This window comes from Apiotrichum porosum, assembly GCF_003942205.1.
Source record: "Apiotrichum porosum strain DSM 27194 chromosome Unknown scaffold_12, whole genome shotgun sequence".
Classification (NCBI taxonomy): Eukaryota; Fungi; Basidiomycota; class Tremellomycetes; order Trichosporonales; family Trichosporonaceae; genus Apiotrichum; species Apiotrichum porosum.
In genome coordinates this window covers 272,500-299,534 of record NW_021167119.1, presented here as the reverse complement: position 1 = coordinate 299,534, position 27,035 = coordinate 272,500, and the positions used below count along the sequence as shown (strand labels likewise).

Genomic DNA, 27,035 nt, shown 5'->3' with positions numbered 1-27,035 from the left:
CCATCCAGGCTGATTCCCTCGGCCACACACACGTTTACTTGCCAACCTTTTGGAGCACGCCGACAATGGTCGCCCAGAACGTCTTGACAGTGACGCCGCCGACGATGAGGAGGGCCGCGACGAGACCCTTGCTGCGCGTCTGCTTGAGCCAGATGAGAAACTTCTGCACATTCTCGGCCTTGCTGTGGGCAGCTGTCAGCGACTCGATGCAGCCATCGTGCTAATGTATCACTCACACCAGCCCGCCGGCGTTGCGCTCCATCATGCGGTCGTACTGGAACCCCTTGGGCTCGCCACACGTCGCGCTGACCGTCTTGACGCTGCCGTTCTCGACGATGTAGACGTGCGAGGCCGTAACGGACACGCACTTGGCGACCGTCTCGGCGGCGAGGGGCGTGTCGGCGTCGGCGAACACGAGCTGGGACGTGCAGCCGAGCACCTCGAGGCGGGGCTGGATGCTGCGCCAAGTGCCGACGATGGCGCCCGCGGCGGTGCTGTTGAGAACGTCGGGGCCTGGGCGCGTTAGTGTGTCGCATATGGCATACTGGCCACACGGTGGTGGTAGGCATGGTGGTGGTGTGGCTCTAGTGCTTGGCTCCGGTTGTATCCAGCCGGAATGTAGCTTGTAGCTCAACACAGCCAGACTGCTGGCCGGCACCCCCACCGCACACTGCACCCCGCCGCATAACACCACACCCACCATTGATCACAAGCACGGCAACGTTCTTGACGCCCTGGCGGCGAGCGTGGAAGAGGACGTTCTTGAGCGCACGGATGGTCGGGTCGAGGGTCCACTGGATCGCCGTCTGGTCGTGGCCAGGGGTACCCTTGACGCCGTCGGCAGGCGGGGTGTAGGCGCAGAGGACAGAGTCGAGGCGGCCATGCTTGGCGAACTGCGACTGGAAGGCGGCTGCAATGGCGTCGTGCGACAGGTCAGTCTCGACGGTAGTGACCCTGTGGGGGTGGGGGGAGGATGTTAGCTGGGTGGAAGAAGTGCAACATGGAACACCCACTGGTCAATGACGGGCGTGCCGGGGATGGCAAGGGTGACGGTTCCGGGCGACGCGTTGTTAGCTGCGAGCTCTGCGACGTATCCCGCCGTCGTCGTGTTGCCGAGGACAAGGACGACTTTGGAGGCCATTGTGTGAGGGGGTATCTGTGGATGGATGAGTGGGAAGAGACAAGATGGCGTCGAGAAAGAAGACACCCCATCCATGGCCGCCCGATAGAGAAGACACACGGTCTCAGCTGGCGTCACTCGCCCGGGGTCCCCAGGTGGCCAGGTGGGTGTCCCATGCTCTCGTTAGACCCAATGGGCCCGTTTTTTGAGATCGTTCTCCTGCATGACCGACACCCCCAAGGGATGACACTGCAGCTGTTGTCCCCTCCTTTCACTCTGTACCGTATGCATGCATGCAGCCTGTGACACTCGACACACACCACACTCAAACCTGCACGGGTGCGACCCAGGTACGACGTAATCTCTCTCTCTTGAGACACACGGGCTTGCCTGGCATAGACGCCGAGGTCACGTGACCACGCTCTCATCCACGCGTCCACCACGCGACGCGCCATCCGACAACGACCGCCACAGACCGTTTCCACCCGCCCAAGTCGCAAAGTAACAGAGCCAGTCGGGTCCAACATCTCATCCTCTCGTCTCTCTCATTCCCTCTTCACGCCAGCACCATGTCCTTCCGTGCACCCCTCCTAGCACGCACAGTGCGCGCCGGTGCCCAGTGCCGCGCAGGCCCGCGCCCCGCCTCCACCCGCCCATACTCGTCCCCCGCCGGGCCCTCAAGCTCGTCCTCTTCGTCGGCTTCCTCCTCGTCGGCTGCCGCTGCCGCCCGCATTCGCGCGGCCCAGGAAGCCCAGAAGCGCATGTACGCCCTGCGCAGCCAGCGCAACCGCAGCGTGATGATGTACACCATTGGCGCGCTCGCCCTCGCCTCGGGCATCACGTACGCCGCCGTGCCGGCCTACCGCGCGTTCTGCGCCGCGACAGGATACGCCGGCACGCCCATGACGGACCCGGCGCGCTTCGTGCCCGACCGCCTGTACGCGACCGACGACTCCAAGGGGCGCCCTATCACTGTGCGGTTTGAGGCGACGTCGTCGGATACCTTGCCCTGGAGCTTTGAGCCCGTCCAGCGTACGGTCACCGTCGTGCCCGGCCAGACGGCGCTGGCGTTCTACACGGCGACAAACCACTCGGACCAGGACTTGATTGGCATTGCCACGTACAACATGACTCCGGAGAAGGTGAGTAAGGAAGGAGTAAAACGGGAGGATGTTGGGCGTGGGGAGCGGGTGGGTGCGCAGTGGGGAGAGGAGGAAAGGGTCTGTTGTGGCAGGTACACTATACCTGGTTGCATCGACCTGGCTGCTGTGACGCTTGGTGCTGGGACGATGGCATGGCCGTCTTGTCACAGCTGAACTTGTGATAGTTTCAGCTGGGGTAACGGCCATGCTTGGTCTAGCACCAGTCCCACAGGCATGTCATCGCGGCCGTCGCATTGGCCAGCAACGACTGCTCTCTGGGACACAGTGCCGTTGAACCCTGTGTACTTTTCCAACAGAGCTACGCTCAAAGAGAGGTGGTACACCGTTGTTACGTCTTACCTATTCACGAGTCCCCCCCCCTCCCTTTCACCGTCGCCCTCTCGCCCGCTGCACCCATTCCAAAGTCCCAAGTGCCCCGCAGCTAACATTGCCAGATCGCACCGTACTTTGCCAAGGTCGAGTGCTTTTGCTTTGAAGAGCAAAAGATCCGCGCGGGCGAAGAGGTCGACCTGCCTGTCTTCTTCTTCATCGACCGGGACATGCTCGACGACCCGGGCCTCGACAACATTGACGACGTGGTGCTGAGCTACACGTTCTTCCGCGCGCGCAGGAACGACATGGGCCACGCCGTGTTTGACGCGCCCGAGGACGTCGTGCAGAAGGCCAGCGGGTTTGACGGGTATGAGCATGCGCCGAAGAATGCGTGAGGAGTGGGGGCAGAGGGGAGGGGGGGGGGGAGCGAGGACGCGCATAGACAGCGTAGAGTCCTTTTTTTTTCTAGCATAACTTGCATGCATACACACACCTCATCTGCACCGATTGTGGCTGCGTACAGCGTGTACACGTTACGCAGGTCGCCGATATCTAACGATCGCGGACCGCGGCCCACAGGTCCCCCACTGATAACGGTACTCCCTCTGTCCAAACGCTTGGCATGCCTCGCACGAGCCATGTCGCGGGATCCTGGCTGCTGTGCATTCATGCCTCGGAATGACGATGCGGGTACTTGCTTGCCCCCCCGCGTGCCCACATGTGCGCATGTTGTGTCTGAGTCTGGGTAGCAGCGGGACGGACGGCAATGCCGGACCCCCATCGAGTCAAAGTCCAAAGCCAAAGCCAAAGCCACAGCCAAAGCCAAAGCCTCAAGCTCCAAGCACAGGCCACACGCGCGCACACTGCCTGCTAGCCTGCTCGTTCTGGGTTTTGCAGGAGACAAATACATGGAACACTTTAAAAAAGCTATCGATAATCCAAGAAAAGGGGAGAGGGGGGAAAAGAAGAAGAAAAAGGTCACTGTCCTGTGTGTGTGTTGGTTGTGCGGAATGTCCAAGCTCTCGTGGGTTTCGGTTTCTCTACGCTGGCGAAAAAAAAGGAGAAGAGGAAGTCGGGTTTTCGTCCTCACCGATCAACAGAGTCGTGCGGTGCGGGGTCCGGACTGTGCGGTGCGCAGTCGGAGGGAGGAATGGAGGGGGAGGGAGGAGAGGAGAGGGGGAGGTGGGTGGGTGGGGGGAGGGGGGTGTATACAGATGAGGGGTTGATTATTCGATATCTTGCGGGCCGACGCGCACGAGCATTGCTGCACAAGCACACGGAGCACAGAGCACACAAGCACAAGCAGTTACAGGTTTGGACAGGGGGTGGGGAGGGTCGGTGGACCAACCACACCGCTTTCGGAGACGCCGCCGCCGGCGCACGCAAACGCCTCAGCCATAAGCCAAGGCAGAGAGCCCACGGGCCGCGTCGTTCCAGTATATTGCCGGGGTAGAGGGGGTAGGGTTGGGGTTGGAGCGGTTACAACTTGTTGCTGCGTTTACTGCTGCCACGGCTCGAGGCAGCTGAGGGGGACGACACCGCGGTTGTGCGCGTCGTCCTCGCACAGGGACCATCCGTCGTCGTATGAGGTGTGGAGGTAGAGCTGCTGGCCCTGGTTGATGGCCAGCTCGTCCTCGAGGCTGCGCACAAATCCGACCTTGACGCGGACCATCATGCCGTCGTGCAGGCCGGCGGCGGCAGCCGCGGCCGAGCCGGTCTGGCCGGTGGAGTGGGTAGACGAAGCACCGCCGACAAGAGCTGCGCCAGCGAGGGCACCGGCGCCGGCGCCGGCACCAATGGCGGCACCCGTAGCGAGCGAGGCGCCGCTGGGGTCGACGGGAGAGATAGCGGGGTTGTACGCGCCGTCGACGGGCGCGTTGTGGTCGTAGACGCCGCCCTGCTGGACGGCAGCGGCGGCACCGTAGCCAGCCATGCCAGACGCGTCCGAGGAGGGCATGTCCGAGTATGCCTGCGAAGGGTACGAGCCGCCCGAAGTGTATCCAGTCTGGGGGTACTCTGCGTACTGGTCGTAGCCGGCGCCGGGGAACTGGGCGCCGTAGGGGACGGCGCCAGCGCCGTACGCAGCGTCGTTCATGCCGGTACCAGGAGGGAAAGAAGGTGGCGTTGCCTGTTCCTGCATTGGGTAGGGCTTTTCGTACGTGTCCTCCATGGCCGGGGCCGTCTGCCATGGCTCAAACATGGACGAGCGCTGGGCGGTGCGCTTTGAACGCGAGCGCTTGCGCATCCAGCGGGTGGCAAGGAAGGCAACCAGGACGATGGCAGCAAGACCGCCAATGACAATACCAGCAATCTGTGCAAAAAAGTGTCAGTTTGGGGGAGGGTTTGGTGTGACAGGTGTGAAACACTCACGGCTCCGCTCGACAGCGAGGTCGTCGATGAGCCATTCTTGGACGCGGCGGCGGTTCCGCTGGTCGCGCCATTGGTCGTCTTGGTCACGAGGCCAGGAGCAGTGGAGGTGGACGTGCTGGTCGCGGTCTGGGTGACGGATGCCGACTCGGACGTGGTCGACACTGTCGAGGTGATGGTCTTGGCGACTGACTGGGACGTGGCTGTGGTCGTAGGAGTCTGCGACGTTGTCTCCTGGGTCGACGTCGATTGAGACGTCACCTGAGCGGCACTGGTTGTTTCTTGCTGCTGCACGGCGGTTGTTGTCGGTGTCTCTGCAGCAGATGTGGTGACCACGGCCGCGGCAGTGGTGGTAGCGGCCTCTTGCTGGGACGTGGTGACCACGGCGGCCTCGGTTGTCGTCTGCTGCTGCTGCTGGGTGGTGGTGACAGCCGGGGACTGCGAGGTGACCTGGGCGGCGGAAGTGGCGGCTGCCTGGGACGTGGTGGCGACGACTGCCGATGGTGAGGTCTGGACGACTGTAGTGTGGTCAGCGGGGTGTGTCGACGGCGGGATGTGAATGTGCTCGGCGGGGAACGGGTTGGCACACGGGCGGACACGACGAGCACGCGCGCGTGCGCGCGCCGGAGTGTGCCTTGGACGCGAAACGGAGCAAGACACAGGAGAGACACATACCGGGATTACCGACGGCGATGGACATGGTGGGATGCTGGAGTGTGTGGTGTTAAAAGAATGTTACTAGATGGATGCAAGAAAGGTTGGGTCAGCGTTGATGGAGTAATGTATTGACTAGTGTGGATTTGCTCACTGGAGAGAGAGGGAGGGGGAGACGGGGGGTGCCGGGGAGAAAAGGGGTGCTTGGTGTTTGGGTGCGGGGGGAGGGCGGCGTGTGGGACGCGCCGGGGGGGTTTGTTGGGAAGGTGCGTGGGTGTGTGGGTGAAAGAGCGAGGCAGTGTGATGGCCCGGCCAGCAGACTGGTTGTGTGTGTGGGGAGTGTAAGTGAGTGCTCGTCGTCTAGCGAGGATGGATGGATGGATGGAGACAAGAGAGAGAGAGAGAGAGATGTGTAACCAGAGACGGGGGACACAGACGGGGGGAGATGATGCACGCGGTGGGTGTTTCCTTGCCTTCCTTGCCTTCCCTTCCCTCTGCCGCCTTCCCTCCTCCCTTCCACCGCCCCTACTGCAATGTTTGCATCCACCCACCTCACCCTTGCTTTTCCTGGGCCACCCCCGTTTCTCCCAGCCAAAAACCTCGCGCGCCAGCCCAGAGCGCACACGCGTGCACTGTGCACCCAACACCGGCCCACCCCAGGCACCCTTTTTCGACCCTTTTCCATCGGCACGGCACCGGCAGTCTGGCCCAAAGAGAATTTCCTTCACCCAGTGCGCCAGTGCCCGGGCAGCGCCATTCCGGGACAGGCCAATTCAACCGCAAAAGAAGGGGTTTTGCAGGTTTTGCGCGCGCGGGGGAGAGAATGAGCACGTCGCTCAAAACCCAGGTCGACGCAGGTCGTCTGTGCGTCTGTGATCTGTGATGAGGGGAGGATGCTGCGTGTGGCGTTGGGTCTGGCTGAACGCTCCAGAGGCCAGAGGCACAGCCGTTCAATTGGCAGTGACCCAAGTAGAGGCAGTGTGGGCAGTGGGCCAAACAAAGACGACAACAAACAAACAAACACCAAACCACCAACCACGGCCACCAACCAACCACCGGCCAAACGGCCTTTATGGAACTGCCCCTTACGCTCACCACGTCCCACAGGACACAGCCCGTGCAGCCAGTCTCGCCTGTAGAGTCACCCGCGCCACTGCCGAATCACTGGATCACTGGTAACTGAACAACCACTGGCCACTGGCCACTGGGGTAAACCACATCAGCCAGCGCGCGTTCGTGGCGTCATTTCACACATTATGTACTCATGCCAACACGCGTACCACGTCAAACGCGTCATGGTAGAGTACATAGTATACGGGTATACATCCTCCAAGGCTCCGTTTCTTCTTCAGGAGCCCCCCCCCCCCCTCGACCTGTACGCAGTATGGTAGACACTGACCTCGCGGTCTGTGCATCTATGTTGCGTTGCCTTGCGTTGTGACATCTCCCTCCCTCTCACTCGCGCTCATCCACGGGCGGACACCACCCCACCCACCCGACCCACCGGCCGCGCTCGCCCTCCCACGCACCCATCGCGCTCTCCCCCAGCCGCACTACCGTGAACCCCGCAGGGTGCTGGAGCCAGGTGTCGAGGAACAGCGTCAGCTGTACAGGCACCAGGAAAGTTGGAGTGGCAATGGAGAGTTGGAGTTGAGTGGCAGTGGCCAGAGGTGGAGAGAGGTGGGAGAGACGCATGACAGCGACAGAGACAGGCGTCGAGACAGGTTATAGGGGGTGGACGGCCGGAGATGAGGTTGGACAGCGACGACAGCAGTTCACAGGACGCCATGTGGCACGAGAATAGGCGGACACGGCACGAGGAGCAGAGGAAGGAGATCATGTCAGCTCACTTCACGACGTCGGATCCTCCCACTCACCACATCCGACGACCGCAGCTCCACCACGACCCACGCCAGCGCGCCGCGCGCGCACAGGGCCGCCAGCGTGTCCACCAGCGGCGCGACTAGGCTCTCGTTGTAGATACAGTCCACGGCGATGACGAGGTCCGTGTCGCTCTCGGGCGGGACGTACCGAGCCCCAGACTTGGCCTTGCGCCCGGCCTCGGCGGCGACCTCGGCCCAGTCCAGCGGCGCGACGGTTGCGGCCTTGGAGGAGGACGAGGACGAGCTACCGGCCTTGGGCGCGTTGGCGGACACGTTACGCTGTACGAGACGCAGGTTCTCGGCGCGGTCCGTGGCCACATAGTCGCCACACAGCGGGGCCATGAGGGCCGCGAGCACGCCCGTGCCAGCGCCCAGCTCGAGGACGCGGGCGGAGGCGAGGCGCGTCGCGTCCAGCAGCGGCGACGCGGGCGGGAAGTGGTGCTGGGTCAGCAGGTGCCGGGCGAGGTACAGGCTGTGAGACGTGAGCTTGCGTGCTTGGCATTCTTGAGCTGCTACTAGCTCACCTGCTACGCCAGAGAACACTGCCTGACAGTCAGCTCGTTACCAAGGATGCTAAAGCTCACCAGTATCGCCCACTCTTGCGCGCAGCGCGCTTGGGTCCTGCACGACCGTCAAGTCGACCGTGATGGCTTTGGCCGGTTTGGCCCGCTTGCCTCGCGCCTGCTTGACTGTGTCGGCCTGCACGGCCGGCGGGGCCAGCTCAAACGACAGCTCGAGCTCGGCCGCCGTCGCGTCCAGGTATCCCAGCCCGCCCGAGTCGGCGCGGCCGGTCGTCGCCTCGAGGTTCATGTACAGCTCCATGATCTGTTGTGGTGGGGTCAGAGGGGGAACGTCATGTCAGAGAGCTGCGGAACGTTACGGGGAACCAGCTCGCTCTCGCCCTCACTCACCTCCTCGTCGGCGTCCTCGACCAGCACGCTGTCGGGGGGTGCATTGAAGAGACCCCCCGGGAGCTCTGGCAGCGTAGATGGTGGCGTAGTGGACATGGCGTCCACGGGCAAAAGGTGGAACACGGTGGGTTGTGGTTGTTGACACAAGAGTCGAGTGGATGGAAGCGGGGCAAAAAGTGGAGGTGGGTCAAAGAATGTCGCTGGGTGGCAAAATCGACGGCACGGGACAGCGGCTTTTTAAACGGCAGCGACGACGATGGCCGCGCAGAGGCAGAGGCCAGCAGCTGCAGCTACACGCTGTACGTTGTAACGACCCCGTGGGTCAACTGTAGCACACAAAATGCAGTAAGGATGCATAACACAAATGCAAGGGGGTATACAGAACTCCGATCCAGAAACTCTCCTCTCGAGTCTCTCCCATTCACTCTCACTCTCACTCTCGCTCTCGCTGCTCCGCACACGCATATGCAAAACCACGTCTCACGTCCTCCAGAACCCAGCTGCCACCACCTGTGGCTTACTTGGCACCGCCCTTGCGTACAAGGTCGAGGAAGCTCTCCTTGGTGAGCACATCCTCGCGGGCGCCACGGCCGAGGATGTTGTCCCTCTCCTTCTTGTTCCGTGGTGCCTCGGGCTTGACGCCGGCCTTTTGCGAGAGCGTGACGGCGGCCTCCTCGGCGTTCTTCGAGGCGACAAGGATGGCGTTGAAGAGCTTGATGACTGTGGTAAGGGGGTAGAGGGGGGATTTCGTCAGCTGGGTTGTCTTCTGCCAATCAGCTCCACTCCGCACTCACCACCACGCTGGGCAGTCTTGCGCAGACCACGCTCAAACTCCTGGCTGCCGACGTTGGCGCCGGGGGCAGGCGTCCACCCCTCGAGGACATTACGCACACGGGCGCGGTCGAGGCGCTCCTCCTTCTCGGCCTTGAGGGCACGGGCGGCGCGGCGCTCGAGGCTGACGGCCGCGCGCGAGGGCGGGAGCGGCTTGGCGGACAGCGCCAGGATCGGGTTCGACTTGGGTGCGGGGCGCGTCAGGTCCACGGGCGCGGGCGCGGGCACGTCGTCGTCGTCGTCGGCGTCGCTCGCGTCGGCGGCAGCCTTGTCCTCGGCGGCGGTCCGCTTGGCCTTCTTGGACTTTTTGGGCTTGACGGCCGACTCGGACAGCAGCGACGTGAGCGTCGAACCAAAGTCGGTGGCAGTGGTCACGCGCTTGCGCTCTGTGATGGGTGTCAGTGTTGTCCAGACAGGTGTGGAGGCTGCGACGAGCTGGAAGCTGGCGGGCACAGCTATTGCTCGGCCTACTCACTGAGAGGCTTCTTCTCGCCGGGGGCATTGGCACGCTCAATCTCCTCGTCGGTGTCATACTCGTCCTCTCCAAAGTCGTTGTCGTCCTCGCTGGCCATCTCGGCGTCGCTGTCGGGCTTGGCCACCTTGACCGACTTGCGGGCCTTGGGAGCAGGGGCGGCGATGGTGGCCTTGACGGTAGCCTTGGGCTTGGCGCCAGCGGCAGCGCGGGGCTTGCTGGGACCGGCCTCGGCGGCAGCGGGGGTGCTCTTGAGGATGCCCTTGAGTGCCATTGCTGAGAGGTATGTGTGTGTGTGTTGTTGCAACGATGGATATCAGCAGGTGGACTCACCATAATGATGAAGAACCTCTCTCGTCGCTGCTCGACGGAAACTTTATTTGTGTCGTCCCCCCGTTTTAAGCCACGTGGGCGTTTCTCAACTCCTGTCGGCCAAAATCACCTGGCGCGCAAAGAACACCACCTCCATCATTACCTTTGCGTTCTCCACATCTTACCGTTTCAACCACCCCCTTCCCTCACCGTCTACCCCCCCTCCCACACCCCCATCCAACAGCCATGGTTCTTGTCGAGGAAGTCAAGGAGGACATTTTCGCCGGCGAGCGCGAGTCGGACTTTGAGACGGACTCGGAGATCTCGGACGACGAGTCTGTCGTTTCCGAGGACGACTTTGACGCCGACGCCGAGACCATCTTTGACCGCATCGCCGCGCTCAAGGACATTGTGCCCCCTACTACCCGCACCTCCATCGTCGCCACCACCGACTCGATCAAGTCGTGGGCCGCGTGGGCCCTCGCCTCGTCGGGCCAGGTCGCCTGGTGGGCCACCACCTCGGCGCTCCTCGTCGGCCTCCCCCTCGCCCTTGCCATCGAGGACGAGGCCCGTATCTCGCAGCAGGAGCGCGAGATGCAGATGCAGTCTGCCGGCCAGCAGCAGGTACGTGCCCCCGGCCCCGTCTTTTCCACTTTTAAACCCACGCAACTGACTCGTTTCTCTAGCTCATCGGCGGCGCCGCTGCCCCCGGCTCGGGCGCTCAGCAGGTCATGCCCGCTGGCTTCTAATCGCCCTCATGCCCGCTGGCGCAATAAAAGAACACGCGGTGTGGTGGCCAAGACGCGCAAGACGACGACGTACACGGTCTTTTCCCATCCACTGCAACTCACCCCAACCCAACCCACCAACCCCCCAACCCCCCCGACGTAGACGCATCGCAGCTGCCGGAAGTCGCTGCCATTATGTACGATAGCCGCCCACGGGCGGGTCATGTATGGCATCACCCCCCTCTGACCAATTTTGTCGCTGGCGAGAGAAAGAGGACGGTGTCGAGTATGGCTGACGCTGAGCGTTTATTTGTTATTGGTGGTTGGGTGTCACGCCAGTCGGTGGCGACGGTACTGGGTGTCTTGCCGCCGCCGCCGCTGCATGGCTGCCTGGATTGTTCCGCCCATCCGCACCACTCGTATGGGTGGAGCAGGCGAGCGAGTATCCCAGGTGTTTGTTTCCAGAGCGAGCGGGAGCGGTCTTGTTACGGCGCGAACAGTTACACTCCTCACGGCGAAAGAATGTCAGAGAGAGAAGCGAGCGCGCAACACAGTGTGCCAATGTTCACGACATGCTGTACCCCTTCACTGAAGGCCTCTTGTACCCCTGTCCCTGCGTTCCGGTTCTGCTGACCTCTTCTGGCATCTATCGCCTGTGTACATTGCTCTGCTCTCTCAGTGGGTACATGTCCGCGTTCATCACGACGGGTAGTCACCTCAAAGTGTTCTTTTTTAAAAAAACCACCACCTGCGTTCATGTCCGCAGTCCATTCCTGCCTCCTTCGCGCCCCTTGTTACAGTGAGAGTGATGCATGCGTTGAATGCCAATGATGATGATTGCCGTGACAATAAACCCTGTTGAATGGGTGGGTTATACAGAATGGTACCCTTCGAACCGTTCCCCTCGTCCTCGCTCTTCCTCCCGTTGCCCCTGCTACTCATCTTCCCCTCGTCCACCTTCTCTCGCGCTCACGCAGTCACGGCCGCCGCAGCCCTGCGGATCGCGTGCGCCAGCTCCAACCCACGCTCCAGCACCCACTCGAACCCTTGCTTGCCAATACCCGCGTTGGCGGCAAACCGGTCCACGCTAGCCTTTTCGATCCGGCGCGCAATCATCTTGGTCTTGAACCCAGACACCATGAGTGCGTGCTGGCTGAATTTCGTCGAGGGGGCATCGTGGCTGCCGGTGCCGCCTTCGCTGCTGCTGCCGGGTGCGGCGGACGGGTAGAAGGGCGTGTAAGTGATGTGTTCGAGGCACCGGCTGGTAAATGTCAGTTTGTGCTGTAGAAAAGGAAAACGCAACAGCACGTACACGTATTCGGCCAGGTCGAGGTTGACGGACATGGAGGTCGCGCGCGGCAGCTCGGGCTCGATGAAGACCACCTCGCGGACATAGGTGATTGGCGGAAGTTGGAAGAGCTGCATGTGCATGTCAGTGGGTGGGTCACATTGGTGGACAGGTGCCGCACACGACCGGCCAAAGGACAAAGTACCGCAAGCACGCACGCACGCACGCACGACCACGACATGACGTCCAGAAACGTACCTTTGCTATCCACGACGGCGCGCTCTGCCGCACGCCGATGATGCGTTCTGACCGCAACAGGCCCGTCTCGGAATCGATCGTCCTCTCCAGTGTGTCGACGGAGAAGACGTGGGTCGCAAAGGGGTTGGGATACTTTCTCAGCATCCAGTTGAGCGTATGCACCGGCGAGTACCTGTGGTGTCAGCTGAACGGTACCCAGAGTGCTCGTGGTGATAAAGCTCACGGGTAGACGATCTCATTCTCGTACACCTTGGGCATGATGATGAGCCGGCCGTCAATCGATCAATGTTCTCGTGTGGAGCCAAGCGGCGTGGAAGGGGGATGGATGGGAATGTGTTGGAGAGATGGCAGTCGCCGTCGTTGGGTATGCACGTGTGTGTGTGGATTGTGTATCGATGCACAAAATGTCCAAGTGGCGAGAGTAATGAGAGACAGCTCGTTAACGCATGGTATGGCAAAGACGACGAGGCCGACGCTGCCGTCGGTTCTCTCTCTGTGTGCCGCTTCACTCGTCATCGTCCACTAAAAGCATGCCGAAGCAGGGAGAGGCCGGCAGCGGGAGTAAACAGCGCCTGCGTCATTTTGGTTCTAAATTGAGAACACGTGACTATTAGGAAAATGGGAACAAGCAATACAGCTAAATGTCTAATCAATTACAAAACACACACCAAAGTGGAGGCCCTCCACCTCCCACTCCTACGACATATGGATCGAGTCGCGCGATGTTGCTGTCATCCACTCGTCCACTCTCCTCGCACCCATGCGCCTCTTCGCACTCAAGGTACCTCCCACAGTACCGGAAGACGTGAGTTGTTCTAGTACCCCAGCGGCCCTGACTTCACCTCTACAGACCTTTGACAGGCTCCTCCACCACATCCCCGAGACGGCACACGCCCGCGTCCGCAAGTTTCGCCACGAGGCCGACGCCATCCGTGAGTCACCTCCAACCCCCGTCTCGTAACTGTCCTAACCAGTCGACCTTTTAGGATCACTGGCCGGCCGCCTCCTGCCGACATGGTACCTGCGCGAATCGGGACTCGTCCCACCACCCACTCACCCGCAGTTCAAACACAAGTCACGAGGCAAGCCGTACCTGTCGTCGCCGGTGCTCGCGCGTGCACTCGACTTTAACACCTCGCACGAGGGCGCATATGTCCTCCTTGCAGTCGTCGAGGGAGATGGAGATGGATCCGGCCCCGAGGTCGATGTCGGCGTTGACGTCATGGACCTCCCGACAGACCCGGACGAGCTGTACGATTCCATCTCGTACCAGGTGAGCGCCTACATACAGCAAACGGCCTATGTGCTGACGCCGCCAAAGCTTACACTGCCGGAACGCCTCGCTGTCGCTGGAACCTCTGGAAAAGTAAAAGCCAAGCTCCTGACTACACTGTGGACGATCAAGGAAGGGTTCACAAAGGCCACGGGGGACGGTATCTCGTTTGGACTCGACCGCATAGAGGTCGACATGGGCGACGGAGCCGTGGCAGGCGTCAAAGTCGACGGCAAAGATATTCGACAAGAAGGGTGGACGTGGGCTGTGGGCAGCATCGATGGCGGTGATTATGGGTGGGCAGTCATTTGGCGTGGCGAGGCCACACGACCTGCTGGGCCCGTGGTGCTCGAGACCATTCGGTGGGACGACTTTGTCAAGGCGTTCATTGGGTCGCCGTCACACAACATTGCGTAGTACCTTGCACTGTATGTTGAGAGCAACATGCCACCGCCTATACTATGGCTAGCAACACCTGCGACCTCGACGTCACACGCCATAGGGGGATGGCGCTGCTGGACATGGAATGAGGGGTAGCGATGGCGAACGCTGTACCAGTCTCAAGCATACACCCCGGTTGTATCGTATGTCGACCACTCGATCAATGACGCGCTCCCTGGTTCCTTGGTTCCTCGTATTTCCCAATGGCTTGACTCTGGACAATGGGCGTGGTGTAGATCCAAGGAACAGTACCGCGGCGTTCTGTGCGGCAAGACAGTTTGTGTTTTCACGGGCAAGCAACGGGCCGTACATACATGTCCCCACCATGATAAGCTCTCTCCTGTGAACCGGGTGGACACGCACAGCGGAGAGTTACAAACAGACGCACACTGGCGTTCAGCTGGCCCGGAATGCGAACTGATCCGCAGAGATGTGGCGCACGAGGAACCGTCATGTCGCGAAACAAGTACACACAGGAGCCACGGAACTGATCCAGCTTTTATTTTCTTCTCACCACACGTGTTCTGCGCTGCGGGGCTGAACCTCTCTGCTCCACCTGGTCTTCCCACACTGGGTGCTTCTGATGGTTCGCACTGATGCACCAGTGTGCCACTCATACCTGGGGGGTTGGGGCCTTGTCGGAGGTGCTTGTCCCATTCGTTCAGCGTTGAACACTCCCTCTTAACACTTTTGCAATTCTTCATACGTTATGGCAAGGTGTTCAGGCAATGACAACGGGTACAATCGAGGAAGTGAGCTTGGCGCCTTTTAAGAAATAGGAGACTGATTCAGCGCAGAGGCGTGCTTTATCGACACGAGCTGGGGACGCTGCGTCTTCTGTGGACAATAGGTTCTGCGTATGCCAAGGTGATCGATCGGTTAATGCCTGGTGTAAGTGGACACACACTCCAAAAGTGCAACTACCTCTGCTACGTTACCATTTACGAGACTCGCCGAGAGAGGGCCAGATCTCCTGTGATTCCCGGGCAAAATGTCAGATTCCCCGCTGTCAGGAATGGCCAAAAACAAAGAGTGGAGTGGGTTGATGGTGTACGCTCGCACCCGCGCTTTCATGAGAATGAAGAAGACAAAGAATATACTGGGTGCCAGATCTGGTGGTGCATGCCCAATGGCGGGAAGCAGACGGCATAGATATCAAACGACAGCCCCGTCCGCTAGCGTCGGAGAACGTGCACCAGGGGGCTAATAATTAATGTAAAGGCCAGACCAGTCATTTTTCGTTCCTGCAGCACCTGTGGTTTGTCGGGGCTTTGTCGGGGGTATGCTGCTGCGGCTTGCCCACTGCCAAGATCAGATGGTGGCGAATATGTAATTATGACGTTTGCGGAGGACGTGCCCATGCGATCCAGTGCTGGTGCGGTGCAAAAAGAGTGAGTGAGGTCATGGCCGTGTCCACAGACCAGATCTCGGGTCGAGAACAATAAAAACTCTGTGGTATAGAACGCGTCGTGGCGACGCCACCCGACGGTCAGCACGCATGCGGTGTGGCGTTTTGCTCCGAACGTTGTCGTGCTGAGTGAACCGCCGGCCCCGCTGTCGCCGTACCAGAATGTGTGCTGTGGAGTAGGGAATCTGGATGTTCAGTATCCAAACTATCCTTGGCGGGTATGTGACTCGAGTTGGACAGGTTGCGGCGACCAGTACGAGGACGGGATCTGGATGTGGGGTAGTGGTGGTGGTGGTGGCGCGACTTCCTTGGTCGACCAACAGGGGTAAAAGGTCCACGAACTCTCCAAGACGTCTACCATTCCTCCACCATTGGCCACGTCCAATGCAACCCCACAGGATGTCAGGGAGGGCACTGAAACTGCTGTCTCCCAGGATGGACTGCTGCTCGCCGGGCCGCTCGACCCGGGGGAGGAGACACACACCCACACACGACGTGAATGGGCCTGAACGCCAGTGCCGCGGCACCTGTTGGAGGCCGATGGCACGCAACTGCGAACAAACTTTGCTTCCAGCATTCCATCGCAGCGCTCAGCTACGAGATCTCACTGGGTGGGCAGAAGAAAATAACCCGCCAAGGTCAGATCTCCGCTCCCCTTCGCCATTCCTCGGCCATGGCTTTGGTCGCGTGGGGAGAAAGAGAACGAGATCTGTACAGTACGACCTCTGTCTTTGTCGGACATGCGCGCCGGCCCTTGCAACCCAGCCACGCTTCTCTGTTATGACGCTGCCCCCTCTGTCACCCCACACACAGAGACTGCTGTCTGTCGGGGCATAGCTTCCCACGCACAGTACAGCAAATTAAACCCGGCGCCGTGGAGAGAGGTATGTGGCCCACCTTGTCCTGTGTCAATGCAACGCCAGGGAGAGGCTGGGAAGTGCACACACACACGCTGACGCTGTCTGGTATAGAATCTCACCAGGCACAGCCAGTGCGTGCTGCGATTGACAAGTGGGTGTCGTTGTTACTTGGTTAAAGGGGCAGCCGGTGGGACAGGAGTCGCCAAGATCCCCAACCTCTCCTCCTCTACAACTGTTCTGCAGCACTACAACCACTTTACTCTTCCACGCCCTTCCCCTCGTGTCAATCTCCATCATACTCGCATCATGGACTGGAGGTGCCCAGGCTCCAACAACGGTGAAAACCGCGGTCGTGAGTTTCCGCACGCTGCGCTGGCGGCGTGAGGAACCGAGCTGACAGGTTGCAGACGAGTGCGTCGTCATTAAAACTTGGTCGGCAGGAGGCGTGCGCTACCTCTGCGGCTTCTGCGGCAGCCGGCGAGGCTGACCGATGCTATAACAAGCTGAGGACACGCCATTATCATCCGCAACGAGAACGACGACCGCAACCGAGCAATGACGAGCATCAATAACGACTCGGCGGCGAGAGAATGACAGACAATAAGAAGGCAAAGGACGATTCTGTATAACGACACGAGGCAAGCGCGTAATGACACTGGCTGGACAGTATAATAAAAGGAGCGGCAGTCACCGCTAGGGAATGTACTTTTTTTGATTGTGTATCGGGCATGCATGCAAGCAATGAGGCTGGTGACTCGTACAGCCGCACTGCTGTGCTTGCGGTGGGATAGCCGGCGGTCGGCGCTGTGGTGAGTGGCGCCAGTGCCACTCGCATTTTCCGCAGTCGCGATGGAGTTTCACTTGCCCCACATTTGACGTTGGGTGATGCTTTGCGTGATGTGATGCCTCCTGATGTCAGACATCAGGCAGGACATGAATCCCAGGCGCAGTGGACGGCGGTGGGGTGCGGCGTGGGGAGGTCACATCAACTCAAGCCACAGACGACTGAAAATGCGTTAAAACACGACGCCTCAATGGCGGATGGGACACAGATCTCGTTCTGTATTCATTCCACAAGCCATCTTCGGTGAGACCACAGACACGGTGTGGGGTACTTTACAGCACGTCAGTACAGTACCTTCGCCGCAGCTCCACTCTTGTCTCTCTCTTATCTCTTGGAAATTGCACCGGATCAAATGGCCGCCGTCGTGAGGACGCCAAGGTGGGCCGGCGCTGGCCGCCTCCCTCGTTGTGGTGAGTACAAATCAAGGTCAAAAGTACAAATCCTGGCCGAGTACAAATCCTCGCTCAGCTCGCCTCCGTCACCAGACTAACTGAACTTGCAGTGGTGACGTGCACACCACACCCTGCAGCCACGTCGATATGCTTTCGGTGTGGAAACCCCCTTCGGAGGTAGTCAACGTCAAGAGACCGGCCTTCCGAGGAGACACCAACAGTCACGGTTAAATCCGTAAGTGAATGGTAGAGTTTGTGCCCCCATGCAAACGTCGGTATCGACTGTGTATCCTCAGAACATGAGCAGTGTTGTCCTCGGTCTCAGCACCACCTGTTCGCACAGACCGACCATGTCTCAATGTGCACCATATCCGCCTTTAGCTCTATGAGCAAGGCGCAAGGCGCCAAGGCCTAGCTGACGCAAACCGGCCCGTACCCATTCCATATGCTCATAGGTCTGCTTTTGGCTCATACGGCATAGCATTAGGTTAGCAGCTAGCAGCCTGTGAAGACGCATGTGCCGCCAGTCGAGTTGCACGAATGTCTGGAGTGTCAGTCGAGAGTCAGTGCCGGAGGCCGCCCTGGCGCCTTAGTTCCAGGCAGAGCATAAGGATCGTGAGTCACCGCTCATTAGTCGGTCCGGTCAATTGCAGTGCGATGAAGTCGACGAAGCGACGGGGGGACCATCGAGATCAAACCAAAACCAATCAATGTACAGAAGAGAAAACAGCGCATCTACTCTACTTCCTGCCGAGCATGCCAAGGCACATGGTAGTGCTGCCGAGAATAAGCGATCCCAGGACGACCTCGTTGGCTTCGAGATGCTTAATGAGCGTGGGTGCGTCGGTGAGCACCACGGCGACGGTGATGAGGGCCACGAGGAGGACGACCAGGAGGGCGACGGCGCCCCCGAGCGGGGCGGTAAACGTCGCCACGACAAACGCGACGGCGGCGCCGCTCGAGGTGCAAATGACGCGCCAGATGAAGCCGTCCATAAAGCACTGGAGAGACGTCAGCGTGGGGAGTCGGTGCGGGCACACATGTACACCATACCTTGTACGTCGAAATGACGAGGCCGAGGAACGCGCCGGTCATGACCACCAACGAGGATTCCACCTGTCATGTTAGTTGTCGGACACCCTTCATCTTGCGCCAACTCACCACATGTATGAACGATGCGGCAGTAGAGCAGACCACAATGGCAAGGACACCGCTCTCGCAGGCGGTATACACCGCATAGAGCGGGACGACCTTGACGAGCCCGTCGTCCCGGTGCTTGTAGAGGACGTAGACGGCCGCAGCATACGCGAGGACAGCTGCGGGGATGTACCAGTGGCTGAGCTGGAGCGGCGCGATGAGGTAGAGCGCGACGGCAGACGCGGCGACGCGAAGCGTGACGAGGAGGTAGACCCCGCGGAGGAGCGTCTCCTCCTTGTCAACCCCGCCTTCGTCCAGCCTCAGGTCTTCGCCGAACCCGTTGGTGAAATCGCTGCTGGAGGGCATCGCACCGCCGGCCTCTGCGCTGGAGAGGTCGTCGGTAGGAACGGCCGTGTACTTTGCCGCCATGGTCGGTGAGCCGAGTGTGTGTGTGGATGAGTGAGACGGCGGTGGACAACGATGTATTTGTTGACAAAAGCGATCAAAGATGTGACACTCACTGGCAATCGTGGCCCCGCACGGAGCTACAGTGCCTCCGGTGGCGTTTCTTGTTCAGCCAGCGCGCCCCCCAAGCCGTGTCCTTCCAACGCAGCCGTACGTCACAAGAGTTGTACAACCATAGTTTGCATCATACTGCTTATACGACCAACTCCTACGACCTTTATGTGTCCTAGTACCCGAGTTTTGCCTTCTTGGCCTTGCCGCGCTCAGACTGGGGCGCTTCGTGGCCCAGCCGGTGGACCTCGGCCACCAGGTCCTCGACAGCCTTTGGCGACGTCTGGTGGTGAATAACACAGCGGTTGTCCTGCAGGACAATGGGGTCTGGGAGAGCCGCAAGTGCAGCCATGACCGTGTCTGTCGACAGGCCCAACGGCGACGGGTCAAAGTAGACCATGTTGGTGTGGACTGGCGCCAAAATCTCGCACCCGGCATCCTCCAGGCCCTCTGCGAGGCGCGCAGCGAGCTTGTGTGTCCCCGCCAGACGCGGCATGTGGTGGGTAATGGCCCAGTCAGCCTGGGCGGCCAGCAGCCCGCTCTGCCGCCATCCGCCGCCGAACATCTTGCGGAACCAGCGCGCACGGTCGATCAGGCTCTTGCTGCCCACGAGGATGGAGCCGATGGGTGCGCCGAGACCCTTGGACAGGCAGAGCCCCACAGTGTCAAAGGGCTCGAGCAGCTCGGACAGGACAGCTTGAATGTCCGTATCTTTGCTTGCGTCCAGTCCCCGTCGCTCGAGCTCCCTGGCAGCGACATTCCACGCGCGCGCACCGTCCAGGTGGAGCGCCAGGTCGTGCTTCTTGGCCAAGCTGTGGATCTTGAGAATCTCTTCCTGGGGGAACACTACGCCGGACATTGTGTTCTCGAGCGATATCATGCGGTTGGGGGCAAAGTGAATGTCGTTGCCGAGACAGAGGTTACGTTCAATGTCGTCGGCCGTCAGGTGCAGCCCGTTGGATGGCGTGAGCGCGTGGCTCGTCGCTTGCGAGAAGAGGGCCGCACCGCCAGCCTCCCACATGTAAGTGTGGGCGCGGTGGTCGCAGATGATGCTGTGGGGCGGCTGCGTGAGCGTGGAGCGGATGGCCAGCTGGTTGGACATGGTCGTCGACGAGCAGAAGAGGGCGGCCTCCTTTCCTGACAAGCGGGCGACGCGTTCTTCGAGCGCGTTGGTCGTCGGGTCCTCTCGGTACACATCGTCGCCGCGGGATGCTCGCAGAGCGTAAAGGATCTGAGCATCGGTCGGAATGGTGATGGTATCGGCTGGTGGGTCAGCATGCTTCGAACGTCCGTATCTACACACTTCTAAAGTCGCGCGCAACACGCTTTAGGCGGTCAGCGTTGGCCAATCCCCCGATCGCTTCGAGGACATCGGGGGCGTTGGCAGCCGCAGCTCCGGTGACGGCACGCGCAATGTCGTCGGCAATGGCCAAGGATGGAGCTGCGGTGTGGAATGCACGGACGCTCAAGCGCGAGACGTGCGGCGGGTGTCGCGAGCTCGTCAAGGTGGTGCGACGTGAAGTGCCCACGTCGCGGTCGGCGAGGTACAGGGAGCTGACAACAGAGTTGACCTTGTGTGCCCCGACACCGACATGTCGTCCCAGCCCGCGTAGTGCCTGTGTCGAGGTCCATGGCGACAGCATGGTGTGGACAGATAGATAGCAACCGAGTGACGTCCAGGCCAAGTGGTCAAGACCGGGAGCCGTCGGACGCCATGCCAGAGCAGACAATGACGCACACGGTTGTGGGAGATTCCGGCTGTCGCTTAACCCGAGGGAGCCTGGTCCCACCGTGGGAATGTAGCTTGGTGGTAGTAACAGTTCGTCGCCTGCTGCTCGCCTCCTTCACCGTCGTCCCTCTTGCGCGTATGCATACAGGTAAAAGGGTAAAACTGGAATCCTGACACAGGTCGAATGCTTGGCAGGTTTTATCAAAGCATATGGCCATTGCGGTGGTCGGCAAACCCGGACTCCACGGCGGTGTTTCCGACGTGTCCGTTATCGTCTCCCCCGAGGTTGCCGACGGGAGCACGGGGCCGCAATTTATTCTTTCGGTTCAACAAAAACGCACCGTTTCCAAATATGACGTTGCACAGCAAAGCCTCTGGTGGTCGGGTCGCTCGGACATGCCGCGGATCGGACAGAGCAAGAACAAACGCGGCTCAACCTCGCATAACGTACAAAACCCTCCTGGCAACCCGAATAGACAGCTCCACTCATCTTTCTCACTACCTCCTCACTGCACAGACACCATGCAGGCCAGCAATCCAGCAGTGGTGGACGCTCAACTGCCTCCCGCGCCCCCTCCCTATGTCGAAGTCGAATCCGTTGGTCCGTTGGAGCCAACGGATCCCATGCCGCCCCTGGTGGGCTCGCACGAAGACCTCGGCGATGTCGGTGAGTGGACCGCTGTCACCCCTGCTTTTGCTGTTCAAAACGCTCACCGTTGCCAGACTTTGCCGACCTAGAGGTCTCGGGCCCAGGTGCCGCTTCGCGTGCGGCCGTTGTCGCCGACGGAACAGTCAGCGTGTGGCTAGACGTCAAGAAGGAGCTTCCCGAGCTGCCCCAGCTGCTGGTCCCGCCTCGCCGGATCCCAGAGGTTGCGGTCGACATCAATGGCGGAACAGACTGCCCTCCCCTGAACATTGTCATCTTTGTCGTGGGCTCCCGAGGTGGGTGGGGTGTTGTCGTAGGGAGAACTGGACTGTCACTGACCTTTTCAGGTGACGTGCAGCCGTATCTCGCGCTCGCACTGCGTCTCATTGAGACGAACGGCCATCGTGTGCGCATCGCGACACATCCGAGCTTCAAGGACCTGGTTCTGGGCGGGAACAAGCTCCTGGGGAAGAGCGAGCAGTTTGGCAACCTCGCTGGACGGCTCGAGTTCTTCGACGTCGGCGGCGACCCTAAGGAGCTCATGGCGTACATGGTCAAGAGTGGGTGCACCGCCATCCACAGTCGTGTGCTGACCGAGCAGACCCGGGCCTGATGCCTGGCTTTGCCTCGCTCACCAACGGCGATGTCTCGTCCAAGCGCCGAATGACCGGTGACATGCTGCAGGGCTTTTACCGCTCTTGCTTTGAAAACGACCCCGAGACCGAGGCACCGTTCGCAGCCGACGCCATCATATCAAACCCACCGGCGTTTGCCAACATTCACGTTGCCGAGTCGCTGGGTATCCCTCTGATCATGTCCTTTAGTGAGTGGCACCGCCCCGCAAGAACCATCACCGCCTCCCAAAGACCCATCAGCCCTGACTTGTAAGCCATGCCGTGGTCGCCGACCAACAAGTTTGCCCACCCGCTCGTCAACGTCCAGAGCTCCAATGCCGAACCGGGCTTGACAAACTATCTGAGCTATGCGCTTGCCGACACTCTGTAAGTCTGCTATCAGTGCGTTCAAGAGAGCGCACGTTGTTGACTGGTGTGGCAGGATGTGGCAGGGCCTCGGCGACATCCTGAATGGTTTCCGCGAGCAACTGGGTCTCGGCCCGCTTTCCATGCTCACAGGGCCCATGGCAACCGAACGCCTGCGGATCCCATTCACGTATGCCTGGAGTGCATCGCTCCTGCCCAAGCCTGACGAGTGGAAAGAGCACATTGGTGAGTGGCATATGTCTCGTTGGGTGCGCTGACGCATCAGACATTGTGGGCTTTTACTCGATGCCCACGACGGTGACCTATACCCCGGACGCTGCGCTGAGCGCGTTCCTGAAAGCGGGGACGCCCCCAGTGTACATTGGCTTTGGGTCCATTGTGGTCAAGAATCCCGACGAGTTGACCAACCTCGTCCTCGAGGCGGTCGACAAGGCCGGGATCCGCGCGATCGTGAGCGCCGGTTGGTCGGATCTCGGCGGCCTGGACCTTCCCGAAAGCGTGTTCCTCATCAAAGGTACGGTACAGTTGTGGGACATGGCAACCATTGAGCTGACCGCGTGCAGGGGATATCCCACACGACTGGCTGTTCGCCGACGGCCGCGTGTCTGCCGTGTGTCACCACGGCGGCGCCGGCACGACGTCGGCGGGCCTCCGCGCCGGCCTGCCCACCATCATCATCCCCTTCTTTGGCGACCAAAAGTTCTGGGGCACAGCCGTGGCGCTCGCCGGTGCTGGGCCCCAGCCCATCCCGTACAAGCACTTGACTGCCGACAAGCTCACTGCCGCACTGGAGTTTGCCTTGTCCGACGCTGCGCGCCAGGCGGCTGGCGTTATTGGCCAGTCGATCCGCGCCGAGGACGGCACCAAGGCGGGGGTCGACAGCTTCCACGCACATCTCCCACTGAACAACATGCGCTGCGACCTGGAACCGTATCGCGCGGCCCAGTGGTGGTCCAAAAAGCACTACCTGCGTCTGTCAAGCTTTGCGGCGGGAGTGCTGGTCCGCCGCGGCGTGATCAAGTGGCGCCACCTCGTGCCCCTCCGTGAGTTCTTACTGCTTGGGATACCGGAACTGACAGTAGGTACGCGAGAATACGATACTAGCAGGACGTATACCGACCCCATCACTGCCGGCAGCCAGGCGCTGCTGGGCATGCTGACGACCACGGTGACGGGAACGGCCCAGTTGTTCACAAAGCAACCTGTGGGTTCGACTTCGTATGGACGCGGAGCTAATGGTGTAGCAAAAGGGATTGACCAAGCTCACTTGGGGCATTGCCAAGGGTACGCTACTGCACGCACTGGCCGCATTCACTGACATCCAGGCGGCGGCGAAGTGGTGGGATCCATGGCGGATGGCTTTGAGAACGTGCCGGGAATGCTCGGCACACGAGTTCGCCCACGACGCCGTGTCGACGGCATTGCCACTGGACTCGCCGAGGGAGGCAAGTCGCTCATGTACGGCTACATGGACGCCATGAGCGGGGTGGTCACGGAGCCGATGGACGGATACAAGCGAAGTGTGAGTTGGACCACCACACACACGACATGGCTAACGGCAGGGCGCCGTTGGACTGGTAGCGGGCGTGGGCACCAGTTCGCTCAACCTTCTCGTGCGACCCCTCAGCGGAGCGTTCGGTGCCCTCGTACACCCCACTGTCGGCGCGTGGCGGAGCGCGCAGGCATGGAGGGCACAAGGCGGCCCTGTCCGGGTTGCGCGGGAGCGATCCAGCATTGCTGCCGCTGCATCGCTCACGGATGCCGAGTGTTCTCAGTTCGTCGGCAAGTTTCGACACGCAATGGTCGAGGAGAGGGTCAAGGGGCGCCGTAAAGCAGAGCGTGCCCGCCGGCGCGAGATGGAGGCTGCGGAGATGTACGCCGACTTGGATCCTGAGGAGCGGGCGGCACTGGTCAATCGATCGTGGCAGGACCACCTCCTGCCCCCGCCGCGGCCTCGCAAGGCAAACAGCGCGGCCAACAGTGCGGCCAACAGCGCGAATGCGTCCCCCGAGTCGTCAGACTACGAGTCGGTCGCGAGCTCGCGAAACTTGAGTCGTGTGGCTAGTCGGAGTAGCGGTGTGGTACCGCCTCCCTTGCCTCCCCGGCGAACCCAGGAGTTGACTGACAAGATGGCCACTTTGTAGAGACACATGCATGTCACCTCTGGAGCGTTGTGTTGTTGCCAGCGTCTGCAGATGAGAGACATCTATGCCCCTTTGCTTGACTAACCACAGACATCCAACTGGCAACTCCCAGGCCCTTGCACCTTGTCCCATCTCGCTTCTCCTCCTTACGAGAGAGTGCCATGGCTGGCGTCCAGACCGGCAATGCAGTTTCTGAGCACAGGGGTGGTTTTGGATTTCGGTATTTAAGTTGCCGACCGGCCTTCTCCGCATCCCCACTCGTTATCGATCTCCCACGCCCGGCGGCTCACCGGCAGTGCAGCTGTGCCGTCGAAGCCCGCCGTTCACGACCGCGCCGTCCTCTAGCCGACGCCTACCGCGTCTCCTGGCGAAAGGCATTCGGGTTCGCAACACAAGGACAAGACTATACCCAGCCAGTCACGGGAACAACATGGCTCCGCCGTGCTTCGGCACGTCTCGTGCCGGACCCCCTCGCAGCCACCACCACGCTTCCACTTAACGGGATCCCCTCATATCCATTGTCTCTTGTTCTCTCTCTCTCACCCCTTGTGCTCGTTCCACATCTCCAACTAACCCATTTACACCACTTCCGCCAAAAAAATGACGGCTTCACTCCCCAAGACCATGAAGGCGATTGTGATCAAGGAGCCGTACAACATCAAGGTCGAGGACGTGCCGACTCCCGAGATCAAGTCGCCCAACGATGCCATCATCAAGGTCGTCTACGCCGGCCTCTGCGGTACGTCATCGTAGGAGCAGACCAACCTCCTCCGTATATCCAGCTCGCCAGACACTTTTGCTGACTGACTACACAGGCTCCGACCTCCACATCTACCGCGGCCACCAGCCCGGTCCCTACGGCTACGTGATCGGCCACGAGGCCTTTGGCGAGGTGGTGGCCGTCGGCGCGGGTGTCAAGACCTACAAGGTCGGAGACCTGGTGTGCTCGCCCTTCTCGACGTCGTGTGGTGAGTTTTGCACGGGACCGGCACGGCCCAGCCCGGCGCGCGGCCGACGTGTCGTCGGTTGGGGCCGGACATTGGGGTCAACATATTGGACAATGGCCCCCCGGATGTCGGCGGCGTCGGCGGCGGTGGCGCCGAATGCCGAGCGGCGCGTTCGCGTGTCTCGCTCCGGCAGGCTCTGTGCTCCTGTCGTGCTCCTCTCCATTCGCTAACATGCCCAGGCAACTGCTTCTACTGCAACCAGGGCTACACGTCGCGCTGCATTGGCGGCGGCGCGCTCCTCGGCAGTGCGGCCAACCCCGGCGCGCAGGCCGAATACCTTCGCGTGCCCGAGGCGGAGGCGAGCCTGTTCCCTGCGCCCGCGGACATCAAGCCCGAGCTGCTGCTCCTCATGGCGGACATTCTGCCCACCGGCTACTATGTGGCGTACAATGCCCGCCACCTCATCGACGACGGCCAGGTCGACGCTCCCAAGGCCAACGGCGGCGCCGTCGTCCAGCCCGTGGGCAAGCGCGGTGTCGCCGTCGTCATTGGCTGTGGACCAGTGAGTTTTCTCAACACGCCGCCGTGTGGGTACATACCGGTGTACTGACCCGCGCCCAGGTCGGTCTCTGCGCCATCTCGTCTGCGTGCACCATGTTTGAAAAGGTGTTTGCTACCGACATTGCCGAGCACCGCCTCGACGCGGCGCGCAAGCACGGCGCCATCGCGCTGCAGGGCGACGAGCTCAAGAAGGCCGTCCTCGAGGCGACCGAGGGCCGTGGTGCCGACGCTGTGCTCGAGGTGGTGGGCCACAACAGCGCTCTGGAGACGGCCGTCGACCTCGCGCGTCCCTTCGGTGTCATCTCGTCGTGCGGCCTGCACACCCACGACGTCAAGATCCCCGGTCTCGCCCTGTACGGCAAGAAGTGAGTTGTTGGTTTTTTGGCATACAGTGTGCTACAAACGTTCCCACGCCAGAAGCTTGCTTGCCTGCTCACACGCGTCCTCCTCCAGCCTTCGCTTGCAGTTTGGCCGTTGCTCCGTGCACACGTTCACGCCGCCGGCGATGCAGGTCCTGCGGGACAACCAGGACCTGTTCTCCAACTTTATCGAGCACCAGGTCGGCCTCGACAAGGCCGAGGAGTACTACACGCTCTTTGAGCAGAACAAGATCGCCAAGACCGTGTTCGTCTTTGACAAGTAGGCCATGCTATGTGGAGCAAACAGCGACGTCGTTCGGAAAGGTGTAAAACGTGTACACAGTGGTTGGTTGGGGGGGGGGGGCGTGGGACCCCGCAGCTCAGTAGCCGAAGTAGCCAAAGATGTCACAACAGCAAAAAGGGTATACCGGACATGTCCTTCCGAGTTAGACGAGCGTATGCTATGGGGGCCTGGGTA

At 60.8% G+C, this 27,035-nt stretch overlaps 12 protein-coding genes across 12 annotated transcripts; 5 read left to right on the top strand and 7 right to left on the bottom strand.

The window, feature by feature from the left end:
• Positions 1-34: 34 nt before the first annotated feature.
• On the bottom strand, positions 35-1,141 carry EHS24_002150 (uncharacterized protein; the record flags this gene model as incomplete). The annotated part of the gene is made up of 4 exons (XM_028617894.1): positions 35-182; positions 237-513; positions 701-954; positions 1,014-1,141. 4 exons carry the CDS (start codon positions 1,139-1,141, stop codon positions 35-37), a joined length of 807 nt encoding a protein of 268 aa, XP_028473572.1.
• A 548-nt stretch (positions 1,142-1,689) lies between these two features.
• Positions 1,690-2,990, top strand: COX11 (Cytochrome c oxidase assembly protein cox11, mitochondrial; the record flags this gene model as incomplete). The annotated part of the gene is made up of 2 exons (XM_028617893.1): positions 1,690-2,262; positions 2,718-2,990. The coding sequence occupies 2 exons, from the start codon at positions 1,690-1,692 to the stop codon at positions 2,988-2,990; spliced, it is 846 nt and encodes a 281-aa protein (XP_028473571.1).
• Positions 2,991-4,093: 1,103 nt separating this feature from the next.
• EHS24_002148 (uncharacterized protein) lies at positions 4,094-5,662 on the bottom strand (the record flags this gene model as incomplete). The annotated part of the gene is made up of 3 exons (XM_028617892.1): positions 4,094-4,906; positions 4,966-5,480; positions 5,638-5,662. 3 exons carry the CDS (start codon positions 5,660-5,662, stop codon positions 4,094-4,096), a joined length of 1,353 nt encoding a protein of 450 aa, XP_028473570.1.
• Positions 5,663-7,071: 1,409 nt separating this feature from the next.
• On the bottom strand, positions 7,072-8,506 carry EHS24_002147 (uncharacterized protein; the record flags this gene model as incomplete). The annotated part of the gene is made up of 5 exons (XM_028617891.1): positions 7,072-7,191; positions 7,494-7,971; positions 8,024-8,045; positions 8,084-8,324; positions 8,411-8,506. The coding sequence occupies 5 exons, from the start codon at positions 8,504-8,506 to the stop codon at positions 7,072-7,074; spliced, it is 957 nt and encodes a 318-aa protein (XP_028473569.1).
• A 421-nt stretch (positions 8,507-8,927) lies between these two features.
• On the bottom strand, positions 8,928-9,987 carry EHS24_002146 (uncharacterized protein; the record flags this gene model as incomplete). The annotated part of the gene is made up of 3 exons (XM_028617890.1): positions 8,928-9,130; positions 9,205-9,627; positions 9,717-9,987. The coding sequence occupies 3 exons, from the start codon at positions 9,985-9,987 to the stop codon at positions 8,928-8,930; spliced, it is 897 nt and encodes a 298-aa protein (XP_028473568.1).
• A 284-nt stretch (positions 9,988-10,271) lies between these two features.
• Positions 10,272-10,774, top strand: TOM22 (mitochondrial import receptor protein; the record flags this gene model as incomplete). Its single annotated transcript, XM_028617889.1, has 2 exons — positions 10,272-10,649; positions 10,712-10,774. The coding sequence occupies 2 exons, from the start codon at positions 10,272-10,274 to the stop codon at positions 10,772-10,774; spliced, it is 441 nt and encodes a 146-aa protein (XP_028473567.1).
• Positions 10,775-11,722: 948 nt separating this feature from the next.
• On the bottom strand, positions 11,723-12,557 carry EHS24_002144 (uncharacterized protein; the record flags this gene model as incomplete). Its single annotated transcript, XM_028617888.1, has 4 exons — positions 11,723-12,014; positions 12,066-12,172; positions 12,300-12,471; positions 12,523-12,557. The coding sequence occupies 4 exons, from the start codon at positions 12,555-12,557 to the stop codon at positions 11,723-11,725; spliced, it is 606 nt and encodes a 201-aa protein (XP_028473566.1).
• Positions 12,558-13,059: 502 nt separating this feature from the next.
• Positions 13,060-13,989, top strand: LYS7 (copper chaperone of lysine biosynthesis protein; the record flags this gene model as incomplete). The annotated part of the gene is made up of 4 exons (XM_028617887.1): positions 13,060-13,104; positions 13,150-13,231; positions 13,274-13,572; positions 13,621-13,989. The coding sequence occupies 4 exons, from the start codon at positions 13,060-13,062 to the stop codon at positions 13,987-13,989; spliced, it is 795 nt and encodes a 264-aa protein (XP_028473565.1).
• A 4,268-nt stretch (positions 13,990-18,257) lies between these two features.
• On the bottom strand, positions 18,258-19,083 carry EHS24_002142 (uncharacterized protein; the record flags this gene model as incomplete). Its single annotated transcript, XM_028617886.1, has 3 exons — positions 18,258-18,518; positions 18,571-18,633; positions 18,679-19,083. 3 exons carry the CDS (start codon positions 19,081-19,083, stop codon positions 18,258-18,260), a joined length of 729 nt encoding a protein of 242 aa, XP_028473564.1.
• Positions 19,084-19,345: 262 nt separating this feature from the next.
• GLY1_1 (Threonine aldolase) lies at positions 19,346-20,813 on the bottom strand (the record flags this gene model as incomplete). The annotated part of the gene is made up of 2 exons (XM_028617885.1): positions 19,346-20,433; positions 20,474-20,813. 2 exons carry the CDS (start codon positions 20,811-20,813, stop codon positions 19,346-19,348), a joined length of 1,428 nt encoding a protein of 475 aa, XP_028473563.1.
• A 608-nt stretch (positions 20,814-21,421) lies between these two features.
• EHS24_002140 (uncharacterized protein) lies at positions 21,422-24,690 on the top strand (the record flags this gene model as incomplete). Its single annotated transcript, XM_028617884.1, has 12 exons — positions 21,422-21,566; positions 21,623-21,841; positions 21,893-22,105; positions 22,147-22,368; positions 22,435-22,546; positions 22,602-22,771; positions 22,812-23,060; positions 23,110-23,589; positions 23,629-23,750; positions 23,791-23,830; positions 23,872-24,068; positions 24,109-24,690. 12 exons carry the CDS (start codon positions 21,422-21,424, stop codon positions 24,688-24,690), a joined length of 2,751 nt encoding a protein of 916 aa, XP_028473562.1.
• A 600-nt stretch (positions 24,691-25,290) lies between these two features.
• On the top strand, positions 25,291-26,841 carry EHS24_002139 (uncharacterized protein; the record flags this gene model as incomplete). The annotated part of the gene is made up of 5 exons (XM_028617883.1): positions 25,291-25,429; positions 25,506-25,658; positions 25,877-26,199; positions 26,259-26,563; positions 26,616-26,841. The coding sequence occupies 5 exons, from the start codon at positions 25,291-25,293 to the stop codon at positions 26,839-26,841; spliced, it is 1,146 nt and encodes a 381-aa protein (XP_028473561.1).
• Positions 26,842-27,035: the final 194 nt, after the last annotated feature.